Source organism: Biomphalaria glabrata, chromosome 7 (genome assembly GCF_947242115.1).
Source record: "Biomphalaria glabrata chromosome 7, xgBioGlab47.1, whole genome shotgun sequence".
NCBI lineage: Eukaryota > Metazoa > Mollusca > Gastropoda > Planorbidae > Biomphalaria > Biomphalaria glabrata.
Genome location: NC_074717.1, coordinates 17028598 through 17046670, shown reverse-complemented (window position 1 = coordinate 17046670; position 18073 = coordinate 17028598). Strand labels below are relative to the sequence as shown.

The 18073-nt window shown below is 34.2% G+C and overlaps 1 protein-coding gene across 1 annotated transcript in view; it reads left to right on the top strand.

The window, feature by feature from the left end:
* Window positions 1-18073, top strand: part of LOC106070283 (RING finger protein 17-like) — a 63997-nt gene that overhangs the window by 24177 nt on the left and 21747 nt on the right. Inside the window, exons 9-15 of the mRNA XM_056036705.1 lie at window positions 1510-1674; window positions 3071-3166; window positions 9119-9338; window positions 9837-10025; window positions 12247-12423; window positions 13671-13787; window positions 15098-15334. Of these exons, the coding sequence (XP_055892680.1) occupies window positions 1510-1674; window positions 3071-3166; window positions 9119-9338; window positions 9837-10025; window positions 12247-12423; window positions 13671-13787; window positions 15098-15334 (1201 nt within the window). The remainder of the gene's footprint in view (window positions 1-1509; window positions 1675-3070; window positions 3167-9118; window positions 9339-9836; window positions 10026-12246; window positions 12424-13670; window positions 13788-15097; window positions 15335-18073) is intronic.

Below are 18073 nucleotides of genomic sequence, written 5' to 3'. Positions count from 1 at the left end.
CGGATGGACGACAATCGCATCCCAAAAATCATTCTCTACAGGCAACTTGCATTGGCTCAAGAAAAACTGGCCCACCCCACCTCCTTAAGGTGGATGTGATGAAACGAGATCTAAAACCAGTGAACATTTCAGCTCTTGAAGAAAAGCGTGCCATATGAAAAATGGCCAGCTCCTCTACCACCAAAGCGAAAGCCACCTTGACCTGGATGGGAATGTCTCTCCAAAATGGTACCCCGTCAAAATAGCGCCAACAAAATAGCGCAGAACAAAATATATTTTAGTCATTTTGAAAGAAATACTTTAGATATTGTAAAATATGAATAGAGCCAATATTTTTTGTTTGTTTTAATGTTATCTTAATTTTCCAGTCATTTTACAGGAAACACTTTAGATATCTTAAAACATAAATAAGCAAAAATCATAATAAGGTAAAATGAATAATTTCAAAATATAGCATTTATTTACTTTATAAAAGTGTACTTCGAAAACACGCAAAGATACTTGTCAAATTTACACACACAACAAACTTTCACAAAGTTAAATTGTAGGAAATGTCACGTAGAAATTCCATAACTGACTTGTTTCCGTACTTCTGCACTATAGCTGCATGACGTCAGTCAAGTTGGAGGTACTTTGTCTTGCTTGCAGCTTTACTTCATTCTCCAGCATTGTACCTCAGAATCTTGTTCTCGATGTTCTCCTGTTCTCTGATGAAGTGAGAGATTAACTTGTAGACATTAGGGTGATGACCATCAATAGATAGCTGAAATTAAATGCATGGTGCCATCACTCTGCGGTATTGTCTGTACTCGATCTCTAACATTCCATAATGCTATCGGAATTCGTGGAGTCACTCTCTGGTCGAGCTTCATTTAATTCTTCAAAGGCAGTATTTACATCGGCAGGTGGAACAAATGAAAGGGCTAACACCATCTTGACAAACATGCATACATTTAAATCTTGTCGCAGGGAACACTGTGCTTACTGCAATTTGACTTGCCTTCTCAAAATCTAACATCACACTCTGTGGAGCAAGAGTTGGTCTTAGCTCCAGCTGTTTCTTGAAGAGTCGAACATAGTCAGGACATTAAATTACTAATAATCGGGTACTTTTATACATATCATATATAAGTCAGCACTATTTTGTCAGGAAATTTTGAGCTATTTTGACGGGTCACCCTCCAAAGTAGGGCTCCACAGCCATATAAAAAAGTTTTGAGATGAACCATAGTCGTTCTACAACTGAAGGAGGCCAATGAATAAAAAAAGAGGTCTATTGCAAATTTAATTACATGACTGATCTCAACTAATTGATACAACTACTCTTAATTTAAGCTTTGTTATTGTTTTTTTTAAAGTATTTTTTATGTTTTTCTTGTTTATCAACATTATAACATGATATATTTTTAAATAATGATAGGTTCTTTTAAGGTTATGGTACTTATGTGACAGTGTTGATAACAAACAAATGATTATATTTTTAAAATTCTACATTGTATATGTACACAGGTTTTCAGATAACAAATGGTATCGCTGCAATATCATTGAAAAGTTATCTGATCATGAATATGTCCTACATTCAGTTGATTATGGCTATGAACATAAGCTTGAAAGCTGTGACATGAGACGTCTAACAAATGAATTTGGGACCAAGCTAGAATGTACAGCAGTTAGGTACAATTATATATATTTATATACAGTTTTTTTTATTTTTCTCCTCTTGTTTGCCATGATACAATGACCTGCGTAAGGTTTTTAAAAAAAACAGGATTTGGGTAAAAACAGAAAGTACACTCTAGACTAAAATAGCATATAAACATTTCTTTTTCTGTGGCTAATAAACACAAACTCAATATAAATTTCTTTTAAAAGTGTTAAGATAGAAAAAAAATATGTAAAACTTGTATACTACTTGTAAATAGAACTTCATTTATTATAAACCAAGACATGAGGCACAAATGAATCACATATTTTTTACATTGGAAGATATCAATGACTTGACTATCAATATTCTATCAACTCTAAGCTTTGCCCTTTTTTGGAGGTGGGGGGGAGCTCAAAAGATTTTAAAAAATATAAGTCTAAGCCTCCCACTAATCATATCACATGTATGGTGAAGCAAAACAGTGGCTAATGACATAATTCTGAAGGTTAAGGGACCAATAATGGAACATAGTTAACACAAACCAATTCTTTCCTCCTTCACACTATATCATTCTCTACTCTGTGAATATGCCTACCTAAATTGTGACCTCCATGACATGATTAACTTGGCCTTGTCCTAACCAATAGTAAAAAGATAGCTTCTTTATTTTGTCAGTCATTGCAGTGTTATCAGCACCATGGGCAAAGGATGAGTAAGTGGAAAATTCAAGCAGCAAAGGATATTGTTACAAGACGGAAATAGTAGAATAGTATAATAAAAAGATGAAAATCTTTTTTTTTAATCTATTGCAATAGAAAGTAACCATAATAATTATAGCTTTTATATAACGCTACTTTCATGCTTATAGCATGCTCAGAGCACTATGGTCCTATATCATTTGTGGACCAGTGGGGGAAGGGGGAATCTGGGAGAAGGTTTTTCCATGCTGTCTTTAGGCGCTCAGTAAACACAACTCTGCTTGAGTTGAGCGTGGAACCTCAAGCCACTTTCATAGGTAGCTAAGCAAGTTCAAGCCTACTTAGCCCATGCTTCCCACATACCTGAAATCCTTTCCAGATATATTTAACATTTTTTTATACATTGCTTAAACCCAACTAACTGTATATAAAGTTTGACTGCTGCATTTGACTTGGTACTCTAAAAAAATAGAAATACCTGCAGGAAATCCTGCCGGACCAAAGTAAAAATATTCAATGTGTTTTTACTTTAACAATCTTATTTTACAATCTCATTTTGTCAATTTATATCATTCATAAACTGAACTGTTTTATTTTTAAAGCTTGTGATATCATATTTTGCATTTGATTAACTAAAATTTTTAAAAGTACATTAAATCATTAAGTCTAAAATACAAAAGTCAATCCGATTTATAATTGCTTTTTTTTTTATCACCAAAATATTCAGATGCCATTTAGCTGAACTGCTTCCAGCAGGTTCAATGGATAAGAATAACTGGTCTAAAACTGCCGGTGAATATATGTATCAAGCAATAAAGGATAAGTGAGTAATAAATTCTTTTAGTCTCTTAGCCATGTGACTTGGTATGTTGTTAGCAGATCAGCTTAACCAATTTCTCTCACTTGTATCTTCATTATACCATGACTCTATGGTAAGGTTAGTGGAAAAAACATGTTAACTGATATAGAAGAGGACACCTGGTAGCAGGTGGCTTCCGAAAGAGACAGATGGAGATTTATTACAAATATCATGGAAAACACATTTGAGACCAAAAAGAAATCTACTAGATGGCAAAAAGAGAACCTAAACCGACCACAGGCAGACACATGTTATGTCAGTGCTGGTGGCTGTGGCAAAATATGTAGATCACAGCTAAGACTGCATAGCCATGTGAAATACTGCACTTCTCTGTAATACCATAATCTAAATGGCCTTATTATGCACATAGAATATTACTTAAATATAATGTTACGTAGAAATATTGAAGACATTGCCATATTAAAAGCTAACATTAGATTTGTTCTCAATTAGGGTTGTTTTTATGCATGACTTTTAATTTCTTTGCTTTCAAACTGAGGCACTCAGTTGTGGAGAGTAAAGAGAGTGCAATGTTTAACATAGCCAACAGGGATTTGACTTCAAGGATACCCTAAAAATTTGGGTTACTAGGGTTTAGATTTCCCCCCCCCCCCTTTTTTTTTTTTTAATAATTTGTCTATTTAAAGAAAAATTTAGGTTTTGGCACATTTATATGGTCTATATTACTCCTTTCTTTTCTCTTTTTTGCCTAGTTTTATTCAAGTCTGATTTGCCAGGCCTTCAATCTTGTGACCCATAAGAATTTCACTTTTCATATTCATTAAGCATGATTAAATGTCATATTTCTTAGAATTATTCATTGCAAAAAATGCTTGTATTGTTATATTCTTCCATCATTATCCACTAGCTACTCCTGTTGATTTGTTCCCAGGCTATATATTGTTTTTGTGGAGCGTTTTGCCATGGATTCCCTCCCTTTTTTTCTTACTTATAACAAAATATTAAAAACGCTCACGAGTAAACGCTCCATTCCTTTGGCCATCAAATTCTAGTATCTATTACTTTAAATTGGACTGGCCTGTAAATTCGAGTATCACTCCCCCTGTCCCCCCAACTGCCTTACAAGTCTTACTTACACCATCTGACTATTCTTCTGCTTTTCAGTTTTATTTGAAATATTTGATAGGCTCTATGATATTTTTTGGACTGGGCTCTTTATTGTATTACATTCTGCAAATCTTGATGCTCACATAATTTTCTGGTGGTACAACCCCTTTTTGCACTTTCATTAAAATTGATAGCATTTCAACAATGCACCTGTTGGCCTGTGTATTCTAAATTACCAAAAATGAATTTTTATTTGCATACAACAAACTATGTATTTGACAGCTGACATTTTAATGTCTAAGGTACAAAACAATTATTCCTTCCACTTAAGCACTTATGAACACATTTTTTATGCATAACTTTCTTTCATTCCAATTAGTTATGTATATTTCTTCACAGATCTAGATCTTAAATGCAATTCTCCTCTAGGTGGAGATCATTGTCAGAGTGAATGTGAGGGATTATCCTTAGATTATTGTGATCATCAAGTGTGTTTTTACACCTGTATGAAATCTTGTGTGTGTTGAACAAACGACTAATCTAGATCTAAAAGTAGTCTTCTATTCTAAAGCTAAAGCCTAGAAATTGTCACAGTTAATATAAAGGCCTATTGAAAGTGTAGTATAAATGGTTTGTAAAGGGTTATTCTAAATTACTAAATTAAATATGTAATGAGTGGACTAAGTTGCAAATAGAGATATTATTGTTATTCTGGCTGAATACTGAGTATATAAGGGCCAAAAAGTTTGGGAGGGGCATTTCATTAAAAATAGTGGGGGTAATTTAATGCAGGTAGATAAGAAGACTACAGATGTTGGATTTAAGAAGTATTTGTGCATACTCCATAATATGGGTTTGTGATCAGTTGGATTGAAGGATGAAAGAGACAAAAATAAAGGGGACTTATAGAATTAGAGGGACAGAAAATTGTGTTAGCTGTGAGAAAGCATTGTAATGCGGGCCATTTTATTGATGGATTTAAAATTTGTATGCATATTTAGAATTCAAGGACAGACATTTAGGGGACATGACTTTTCGTTCACCCCACAATTCGTTCACTTGACTATTTGTTCACCCCCGACATATTGTTCACATGACAAATTGTTCACTGACAATTCATTCACTGACAAATCGTTCACTGACTAATCGTTCACTGGATAGTAACATATTGTTAATACTGTTGTAACTCTAAGGTAGGCACTCAACGAAAGGCAGGAGGTAACAATAAACTAGGTATTTATTTACAGTACAAACAGGCATGGACTTCAGACATCAAGTCCCAGAACCCAATATTTTTACTTTCATCTTGTAAGCCTTCGTTTACACTCATGTCCGTCACGTAGTCTTGTTCACCCCACCCACATTTGCTTATCTTCTTAATAGCGGTCCAGATGTTTAATTAACATATCTATTCCATCATGCCGTTATGGTCAGCACTCTTTGAGGCCTTCCTCTAACTATAACTCCCCTTTTTTTTTTTTATCTACCCATTCAGCTGGATACTCCAGTTAACTTCTAGTTGAGTGCTAGGCAGAATGGCGGCTCGAGAAGTAATAAAACTATATCAGACAGGGAACCACTACTTATAAAATTTTAAGGTGAACAAATTAAACATGCGATGAGAATATATAATATTAACAATAAGTTACTATCCAGTGAGCGATTTGTCGTGTGAACGAAATGTCAGTGAACGAATTGTCGTGGAACCGGCATTTTATTAGAACTAATTTAGCCTAACTGTGGGCCTAAGAAGCGTTTGTGTATAATCTATAATAGGCTAGAATATTGTGTTGGGAGGGGGGAATGTTGCAAATGCAGGCTGTTTTATTGAGGGTTTATAAGTATTCAGGCCAAAATAAACATTATACCAACTATAGCCTAACATGGTTATCAGCTAATATATATATATATATATATATATATATATATATATATATATATATATACAAACACACACACACAGATAGAATTAGATCTACACTGTTGAATGAAAGTGAGTGTGGAAACTGGAGTCGCCCTCAAAATGTATCTAGATCTAATTTTGATTCATCTTCAAATGCCTCGAATAGCTACTGGAATAATGTGTGTAGTTTGTGCTTAAAATCTTAAAAATATGGGCTGTTTTCAGACATGGATGAGGTTGCGTGTCAATGTGTTATGCGCCAGGAGGCCCATTGACTCCGACTTCAGTCTGCTTTTCTTTCTGGGTGTGCTCCCATAGCCTTTTATCATCCAAGATCATCTGCAAGGCATCAGGTGTTTATTTTCTGAGTTTTCTCTCCTAGATGAACTGCTATCCCTAGCTAACGAGTTTTATCTACCCGGGTTAGAGTTAGAGCGCCCTATACTCGCTTTTTGCAATCATTTCCCTGTATTTCTGAGATGTTTTTAGTAAATATTCTAACCACTGGAATACTTCACCTCATCCTCCATGACTGCAAACCAGTTGGTCCGTGGCTGTTTATTTGCTATTCACAACTAATCCTTATATCTAAGCGTCTTTCCCCTATCCGCCACCTGGGGACGCGCTTGGTAGAAGGTGGTAGCTCCCCCAAGTTTCAGACATAGATTACAATATCGGCCTGTAAAAAAATTAAAACTAGATCTAAATATTGGTGGTAACATACTGGGAAAACTTACATATAATATACTACTATTTACCCATGAATTCAGTTACAAGTATCACTTAATTTCCCCTCACCCCACAACTTAGTGTTTCCTAAACTGTGTTCTGTAGAACCCTAGTGTTCCGCGAGGCCTGAATAGGTGTTCCATTAACTACTTGACTAGTAAACCACCACATGAATTAATCTTTCTATAATAATAAGCAAAGTATTTGCTAAATACTCAGAATGTGCGAAGTGTTCCATTAAGGAAAAAGTTTAGGAAACACTGCTTTAGAAAATACTCTTCAGTTTTGCAGCTCTTTATTTAAATATATTAAAATGGTTCTTTGATACTTTTTGGCCAGACCCCATTTTTATTATTGCATCCTAGGCATCGAATGCTCACATAATATTTTGTGGGAAAAAAACATTTTAATGTCCCCTAAAAAATTTTTGGTCCATGATTTATAGTATGTTAAGTTTAATTAAACACAACAAACACAAACTTCTGGCCTGAGAATTCTAGTATCACGTTTTTCACACTTCCCCCTGTCAGCACCCCTTAAAATTATTACTACATAAAATCATTGACTTTTCTTTGTAAAAAAAAAAAACATTTATTATTAAAGAATTTCATAGTTTCTTATGTTGCTTTTGATTAGACCTTTCATGTTATCACTCTGTCGTTGTAATGCTTTCTCACCTAAGAATTCTATTATCTTTTTTTTTACATCCACCCTCGACACACAAAATAAGGGTATACTAACATTTCATTTTTTAAAAATACATTTTTACACACAAAAATACATATTCAGTCAATATTGGCTTTATTTGACAAAAAAAAAAGGGTTTTTATACATTGTCCACTAAAGCTAGTTTTGCGCTAAAGATTACTATTGAAATTTACACACTAAAAAAGTTTAAATAGTGCTTAAAAAAGCTTAAAAATGTAAAGATAAATCTTTAATTTTTTACATGTTGGCTTTAAAAAAAACATAATGGGTTGAAATGGTAAATAAAAAATATATTTTGGTAAATTTAACCACGTGGTTGTTCAAACCTAGGCAAGTAATAACAGGTTAAATTTTTAGCGGCCCCTGAAAGGGGAAAAGACATTATTAGTTTTGTGTGGCTCATTTGTCTCAGAAACTAGAATAGAAAATGAAAATCGGACATCATGATATTTTAGATCATTCAAAGTTCTGATGCAACGGCTACTTTTTTCTTTTCTGAAAGCGAAAAATCTAATTTTTTAAATCAAATATGCAAGCAGTTTTTTCATAAAAATACACCATTTTTATAACTATTCACTATTAATAGTAACAAAAACTGGAGGCTTTTTAGTAAGGGAGATATATATTTACCATTTTTTTAACATATTTATGCAAATGGTTTTAGATTTATGATCAAAAAATATTATTTTTTACAATTTTATTGCTAAGTTATGTAAGTTCTGTTATGCTAAATACTACATTTAGAACAAAAATTTTAACTTTTTTTTAAAGAGAAAAAATCTGTTTACTATGCAAATAAGTTGGACATAATTTAAAACAACAATTAATAGTAGTTTTTCATATTATCGCGTGAACATTGCATCATATAATGCAAAACTAAATTTATTTTTTTTACGGAAATATTTTTTTCTTGAGGCTTTGAATAAGAGATTGACCCTTTACAAAACAATTAGATACCCATTATAAGACATCAGTTAGGCCAGGGCCATGTCTAACTTCACATTCACTTTCATGTATCCCTTGGTCTTCTGGACCTTTGGGGCACCACACAGGATCTGTCAACCTTCTTTCTCCATTCTTCTGTCCTTTGCCTTTGATAGAATTTCATTATGATATTCTTTCTGAAAATATTGAAACCTGCCTTTTTACCTGCCTGAGTGGACCACTTCTGATAGAATTTAATACCGATATTCTTCTGAAAATATTGAACCCTGCCTTTTTTCCTGCCTGGGTGAACCACTTCGGGGGCTGATTTTGAGTTTGTGTTTCCACACAAATTGTCTTTGTAACCTTGTTGTATTTTTTTTTTCCTGTAAGTGGTAGAATAAGTAATGATTGAGTCAGGGCTTTTACTTAGATGTATAGAGATTTCACGAGTTAAATTTAGGTTTGAAATTTGTACTAGACTTTTTTTAAAAATTAAGTTATAATATTACTTCAGATCTGAAGAAGGTGGACTCTTTTAGAATCATATTTTTAAATCTTTAATTTTTATTATTAATTTTCAGGATTCTATACATTAAACAAGAAGGTGATCCAACAGAACTTGGTTTGCCTGTTGATATCATTATGGAGGAAGAGAAGCCAGAAACTGCATTTGATCCTGCAACTCACTCTTATCATTCTTTGCGTCAGTGTATTCTGAAACAAGGTCTTGCTATGCCTGCCAAAAAATCTCTATCCAATAAAAGTCATAGTGATTTGATATTGAACAGAATAATATATGAGGTAATTATATAATTCAATATAAGCATACAAAACTAAATGACATTCGGCAATACTTTTCTTTCTACTATTAATAAAATAAAATGTATATCTTTGAGGTGAGGTTTTAATTAATTGACATTTAGAAAACTGAAACTTATGAAATTTTTCAAATCATTATTTTTTGTTACAAAAGGCAAATTTTTTATGGATTTCTCAAATTAACTGCCATGGCCTAATTCAATTTCAGGTTGGTTCAACCAATTTTTGTAATATAAAAGTAGGCCTAAATCATGAAATATTTGAACTCTGTCATATTGTGCTAAATTTTTTGATTTTTCAGATAAATTTGTGAGTGCTATTTGCACAAAAATGTAGTTATTATATTATGTCTAAAGTCTAAAAAAAATTTTTGGCTTTTAATACAAAAATGATCACTTGTGAATATAATATATATAGATAGATGAAGAACATCAGAAAAAAAAAGTTTTATTATTTTGTTTTTGTTATATATTTATCCAGGTTGATGGTCAACACAATGAACATTTAGTGCCATCTGAGTTGTCTGAAGCAAATGTTAAAGCAAGATCAGAGAAAGTTACCAAAAGTGAACCATTTTTACCTTGTAGTTTTGAAAATAGTTTAAGTACAGATGAAGGTGAAAACACTAAAACTGGTGTGATAAATAACTTGGATTTTTGTTCTAAAAATGTGAGCATTAATTTATTACATTTTTTACTTTAAAATAATGATTGAATTTTTTTTTTTTCTTCTGAAACATACTTAACCTGAATAACTTGTTGGCAAGGCAAGGCTTCATCTAAACTGTTGCGCTGCTTAGAAAAAACTATAAACAGGGCATCAAAAATCACATGCACAACACTACCATACTTGAATGAATTTTTTGAACAATAATGTCTTGGAAAAATCTTGGAAGACAACAGCCACCCACTCCATCATAACTACGTCAAGTCGTTGCGAAGTGGGCAACTTCTGTCAATCAAGACAGAACAGTATAAAAACTTGTTTGTTCCTTAGTCGTTCAGACTATATCAATGCCACTCATTGATCAGGAAACATGAAAAGGACCAAGATGCCTGTGTGTAGTCGCTGAATGAACTCTTTATGTTGTCTGTTTCTATTTAGTCTGTAATTATTTAAGCATTTAATTTTTTCTAGATGTCAATACAATGTTTATATAATTATCCCTGTTAAAAGTGTTAACAAAGTTTATTTGCAAGTGTTAAAGGCCTCCGCGCGGTGTTGATTCTTGGCAATCTGTCTAGTGTAGATCTGACTGGAAGTAACGCTGAACTCAACACTTCAGTAACACCGGCGAAAGGCCGAAACAATCAAATATGTAGTCGACGCTGATATGTTGTTCTACAAATATGTTTAATACTCAAGAAGGGAATCGTCCGATGTCAATAATGTCGTACTCAAGTCTACTACTCTACAAGAAGCGTCTTCCTTTTAGCGTCACTAAGAGCGTTCTTATTTTTAAAAGATCTGTCACGTCACTTGTCGCTAATTAAAACTTTCCCCTTATTCCCAAAACAAATAACTAAATCCTAATCATGTCATAACAGCAAGTATTCATTAACTGCCACAAATAATGAGGAAAACTTAATAGCTATAAATGACATTAAACATAAAGTATAGTAGAATTCAGATAATAGAGCTCTCATATATTGAGGTTCTGATTAATTTGAATTCTCTTTATTGTTTGGGTCTATTCCTTCTGTCCTTATTAAAAAAAATAGTTTGATTTGAAGTCAGTTATGTCTGGCTCCTGATAATTTGTATAATGTCTCAAATTTCTCTGTGCTGTACTCATTTTGTTGCCTTCAATAAACATTGCTGATGATTAATTTCTAGCATCACATTGTGTGTTACATCATGTTGAATGGCTTAGTCTAACACTTCTTTTAAGCCCCATCTGTCTGTTGAACAAAGAGTTGTCTCTCCTAGAGGAATTTCTATCCCAAGCTGACGAGCTTCATCATTTAGAGTTTTAGCGCCCTATACTCATTTTTTGCAATCAGGTTTTTCTTTTTTAGATGTTTTAGATCAGGGGTGGCCAATCTTTGGCACATGTGCCAAAGGTGTTGCATTGCATTGTAACAAAAGAATTCTAGATTTTACATATAAAGACTGCATTACAACATGAGAATCCATTGATGATTGGGTGCTATGATGACTGCACGGCCATTTAATGAGATCCTCAGGGCTCGCAAACTTTTCTACAAGGAAAAGGAGAGTCAGACAGTAGAAGCGATGGGAGGATAACATAAAGGAATGGATGGGCCTATGGAAAAGACAATGGCACCCCTGTAATAATGCAGTGGGTACTAAGTCACATAGGTATGACTGGCAACACTATTTCAGACTCCTTGGGGCACAATTGCCATTGTGATTCTGTTTTGAATTGCTCATTTTTAATGCAGTTTTATTAGGTTACTTTACTTTTCACCGAGGACAAATGCAGACGGCGAAAAGAAAATCTAAATCGACCACCTGCAGACAATGGTTATGCTTGCCCTGGTTGTGGCAAAATATGTAGGTCACAGCTGGGACTGGGCAGCCACAGGAAATACTGCATTCCTCACTAATCTTCGGACTCGAAGACTAGCCTTATTATTACTATTAGCCTTATTACTTGTTGAAGTAATTCACTTAATTCGAAGTCACCTCCTTTTTCCTGCTACATTGAATAAATCAAATTCCACTGTATTGAATTATGCCGATTCCATTGTATTTGTTAAATAATGAACTAATGGTTGATGTTCAACACTTTTTGTATATACAACCCTATTTTACTGTAGTGTTAAAAAATATTTATAAATGACTTAAATCTTCTTGCACTCTGTTCATTAAAAAATTAAATGTAATAATAATAATAAAAAAAATATATTATGAATTGTACACATAGGACAATGTCTTTCAAGTACCATTCCCACCTTTACCATCTGTGGGATCTACACTGTCAGTTGTAGTTACCCACATCACAGATGATGGAGTAATTTGGTCACAACCTATATCTTGGTCATCTGATGTTACTCAGCTGTGTCAAGAGCTGTTGAATATATTTGGAGCTTTCAACTCAAAGGTAAATGTTTAAATTTTTAGGGTATGACATGGCCTAACGTAAATTGTGCCAAATAATCATATTCTTTCAACTTTAACTTTTAATTTAATGGCATGCATTCAGTTTATAAAAGGTTCATATTGATGCAGTATGCTTCAAATTGTTTTTGCAAAACTGACATGAAAAATTTAATATTTGGTCGAAATATTTTTCATCTGTACGCTCAAAATGTGTTTCATAGTTATGTGAAATCCAGCACTCATTCCTAATCTTTGGAATCAAAGACATTGCTATTATTGTGTGTTGCTCAATTTCTTAATATTCAAAACAAGATTGCAAAGATAGTTTCTGTGGAAACAAACTAAAAATCGGCTCCCGAAGTGGTCCACCAATGCAGGTAGAAAGGCAGGATGCAATATTTTCAGAAAGAATATCATAATGAAATTCTATCAAAGGCAAATGACAGAGAAGAATGGAGAAAGAAGGTTGACAGATCCTGTGTGGTGCCCCAATGGTCCAGCAGACCAATGGATAGGGGAAAGTGAAGGTGATGTTAATTGTGAACTTGGCCTAACTGATGTCATAAAATGATTATTTAATTATCCAATTATTTTGTTTTATTCAAAGTCTCAAGAAAAAAAAATTCTGTTAAAAAAAAATGTATTTCCTTTAGTTAAATGTCCTATTACGCTGCAGCTCATGCGATAATATGAAAAACTACTTATTAATTGTTGTTTTAAATTATGTTCCACTTATATGCATATTAAATATATTTTTTCTCTTTAAAAAAAGGGATCTTTTTTTTTTTTTGTTTATGTAGTAGTTACTATGACAGAACTTACTTAATTTATCAATACATTTTGTAAAAAAAAGAGTTGATTTTAAAAATTAAATTTTTCGCTTTCAGAAAAGAAAAAGTAGCCGTTGCATCAGAACTTTGAAAGGTCTAAAATATTATGATGTCGGATTTTCAATATCTTTGCTAGTTAACGAGATCTAAATGGGACGGACAGACAACCACACAAAACTAATAGTGTCTATTCCCACTAAAAAATGTTGTTTTGGATGGGTCTGAATTATATTTTCTTGTCACTAAATTTTAACATTAAGACAATATATGAATTTATAGTTATATGTTTATTGCATTTCTATATAATGATTTCATAATGTTCTTGACTTTTTTTATTTTAAAAGGAAGATAGATGTAAAAATGTAAAAAAAAATATTTGCTGTTATTTTCCAAAGATTTAGCATTTTATATTTCTTAGTCAATAAAACAGAACATGATAGTCTGGAGAATAGGAGACATATGTGTATCACCATTCGAAAATGATAAACTCTGGTACAGAGCTGAAATTAAAGATATCTGCAAATGCAGGGCTGAGGTAATTTTTTTGTATTGCTGTTTTTTTTTTAATCTTTTTTTTTTAATTGTTAGCATAAAGCCTTTTTCATTTTTTTTTTCAAATGGCAGATCTGGAAAAGTTAATTGACCTTTATTTAACAAACTAATTTTCTTTTTTTTTTTTTTTCATTTTTTCCATAAGTTTAATCTTTATACTAAGCAACAAAAATTTCATTATCTTTAACACAAAAAAAAAACAACAACCTAAGATCTATACTAAACTGTAATTGAAATCCAACTGAGAATTGTTTTTTAACATCTCATGAAATTTTGTTATGCTTGACTAAATGTATGAAATAATTGAAAAGCATTCAATTAATTTGCTTAGAATGAGATATAGTAAACATTTTATGAAAATGTAAACATATCCATAATCCTTTTTTTTTAAATATTAAATTGATCAAGGCCTACAGTATTTTCATAATTACTTTTGACACTCTTCTACTTGTATTTGTGAATTGTCATATTTTTCCATTTCCAGCTGTCTTTCTTCATATTGGAAATTCCAGTGGTCTTAATAGATGTTATTCATTGCCAAAATATCTTCTGAATAGTTGTTCTTTATTGCAAAAATATCTTTTGTTAACCTTTTTCTAGGCTCATCAGGTAGAAAAGTCAAGTAGAGGTCATTTTCAATGACTTTCAGCAATCAAGTGTTATTTTAATAGTCCGTCTTTTCCCATTGAAACATTGTCAATATTAACCCTAATACATCAGCTTTAAATATAAACTTTTCTCCCATCTACACCTATTTAAAATTAAAAACACATACCTCTTTGAGATACATATTATCATACATCCCTAAATATTTAATTACCTTTTTTTTTTTTCATCAAACATTCTCATTAACTTTTAAAATTACACAACAATGTTTAAAGAAAATAATTAGGGCTACTTTGAAATTCCAATTTCATTTTCATTGTTCTCTAATGGTGCAATTTCCTACTTAAGGTTTTTAAAAATCATTTTTTATTAGGAAACATTTGTAATTTATTAGGCATGCATATAAACAATATTAACTACAAAAATACTCAGCTGTATACCTGCCTTATGGGAGAAAGGAAACAAATACAATCTTTTTTACAAAATTAAAATAAGTTATCTCTTTGGATTGTATATTAATTGTCTGTGTTCTAGAATAATAACCAGTAATTGGTTTTTCTTATAATCTAACCAGGGTTGACTTTTTGTAAAACAACTTTTTGAAGTAAACACTATAATAAAGTTTTTGTTTAAAAATTGTCACTTGGTATTACATTTTTTAACAGATCTCTAATTATTTTTGGACAGGTATTTTACCTAGATTTTGGTAATTCTGCATGGGTAAATCTGATAGATCTAGAAAAGATACCTTCCCATCTAGTTGACAAACATAGAATGTGTTACAGTTTGAAACTTGATGACATTTCATTATTTCCAACTCCTGTTTTGAATCCGTCAACAATAAAAGAAATAAACAAACTAATCATTTCTGTGGAAAGTAATATTGTGGTCAGAGATATTGAAGAATCAACTCATCTAATAACTGTAAGTATTAACAGTCTCATTTTTTACTTGAAACAATAGATGCTCTGCAAAAAAAAAAAGTTTCTTAAGGATAATTATGCTAATAATTCTTATGCTTATTTTTCTCAGTGATGAGAATTTTTAGAAAATTTTGGAATTCCAAAAATTTCTTCAGATCCATTTTTTTCAGACATAAAATAGGATTTTTCTCACGATATTTCTCTGACAAAAAAAAACATCCAAAATTTATTTATTTAAAAACTTAGTATTTACTTCTGTGACATGTCTGTTTACAAATGTGGGGGTAAAAAATATCCTAAAATTTTTGCAAAGTCTGCTCCTACCACTGAACCATCTTGCTTTAACCAAAGTGATCTATATTCTTGTGATTATCATGTCCATTATAGACATAATAATAATAATCTTTATTGTCGTATGGAAATTTGTATTACAATTTGTGCATTACACCAAACAAAAAACATTATAACTATAAGAAACCAAAGTGTACATTCACACCAGACTCACTCATAATTTACATGTGACATAGCTTATATCAAATTGTTCCTATTTAATGATTTGACTGCCAGGGGAACAAAAGAGTGTTTGTGTCTGTTTGTCTTTGCTATCGGTGTCGTGTATCTCTTTTGTGATCGCTCCGAGACATGACGTTAAACTGCGCTCCTCTTTCCTTAGCACTTTTGGAGCTCAAAAGTGCCCTACTTCTTTTCTGTCATTGTGTCTGCCTCCTCTTTTTCTCAGTCTGCCTTCTTTGATCATCACTCTGTCTCCTTATCTTTAAAATCTCACTATGTCCTCGACCAGTCCGTTTGCCGTGGACTGCGATGGGTAAGGGGGGATTAAGAGATCCTGGTGTTTGAGTAGGTGGCTGGCTATCTGAGGATAAACCATCACAACACAATACTTTGGCTCAAGTTCCCCTAGACCTGAGGCCCAGATGACCTGCTCTGGGTCAACCGGCTGGTCATGCCAAGCTACCAGGAGGGCGGTGGCTGGAGGGTCAATCAGGGAGCTGCTGTATCAGACACATGCCCGATGCAGCAGCTGACTGAGTATAGCACCTGTGTAGCCCTGGCTGGCTCATTCTGGACATCCGAATGGCCCGTCCCCTTGTTGGACTTGATGGCGGGTGGGGAGCACAGGTGCCGAACTAATAAGAACACCTATGGATAAGAAAACACAAAAAAAAACTACGTCGTATGGAGGATGAAAAGGAGGAGGCCACAAAAAGCTGCGCTACCTGGCCATCATTTCTGATGGTTAAGTGCACAGAGGAGGGGAAAAGTCTGACAAAGATGAGCCCTATTCTTATCTACAAGGGACTTAAGTCAGTAGTGGGAGAGCCCAAGAGTGTGTCTAAGCTACACAAGTTTTTGGAACTTCTAGTAGAAGGGTACACTCTGATGGGCTTTTACGATGCAGGAGAATCTGTGATCTCCAAGTGGAAGTCATGCCACACAAGAGTTTGAACACCAGCAGAGGTGTTATCTGCTCTAGAGACCTGTTGGAATGTTCCAAGAAGGAAATAGTGGAGGGCATTGAAGGAGTCTTCCATGCCCGGCGCATTACCAGGCGCGTGGATGGTGAGGAGGTCAAAACTGCCACTATTATCCTTACATTCAGAACTAGGACACCGCCAGAGTATGTGAAGGCAGGATACCTACAAGTTCCAGTGAGGCCCTACATACCTAACCCTATGAGGTGCTTCAAGTGCCAGGGTTATGGACACAGTGCGGCAGTCTGCAAGAGGAACACTGTGTGTGCCAGATGTGCTGGAGATGATCATGAGGACAAGGGCTGCACAGCCCAGTTCAAATACCCAAACTGTCACGCTGGCCACTCAGCCTACTCCAAGGACTGCCCTGTGTGGAAACAGGAGGTTGCCGTGCAGGAGTACAAGGCAAGAAATGGATGTACCTTCAGCCAGGCGAAATCGGCTGTATTGGCCCTACCCAAGGGCCAATTTGACTTGACAAAGACCTATGCCCAGGCTGACTAAGATAGGAAGATCCATAGCCACACAGACGGACACATTGACCCCACCACCCCCTCCTCCTCCTCCAACTCAGAAGAAAACATGGCCAAAAAACACACCTCCGAAGAGACAAGAAAGCCCTGTTGTCATGCTAAAGAACAGGTTCTCTGTGCTCGCTGATGAGAGCATGGAGACTGAGCAGCATGTCAAAACCAACACTCCGGGAGAACCCCGAGACATCATGTCTGACATAGGTTCTCCTCAGAGAACCCAGCCAGACACCCCATCCTCTACTGAATTAGAGGTTTACCAACTCCCTAAGTGAAGAAATCAAAGCGGAGAGGATGCCCGAGGTGAGGGAGGAGGAAATAACCTCCGCTCTAACCAGAGGGATCTCCCCTCTCCAGAGAGAAAAACTTCCCCCAAAAGGGGTTGTCCTCCTCTCCATCCAAACCCAAGAATAAAAATACCAAGGTCACTGGAATAAAGGGAAACCCCTCCGGGGCCTCCCAAGGCCTAATAGCTCCAAGTAGGTCATTTAGAATAAGCCATGGATTCCAGAATTGTACAGTGGAACTGTAGAGGCCTCAAGGCCAATTATGAGGAAATGCAGCTGCTGATGGACTCCTGAGACTCCTGTAGCTGTCTGCTTACAGGAAACATTTCTGAAAGATAACATCAGTGCTTAGAACAGGAATGTTGAGGATGCAGAGAGATGCATCAGGTGAAGTCTGTATCCTTGTGAAGGACAGCTCCTCCATGAGAGG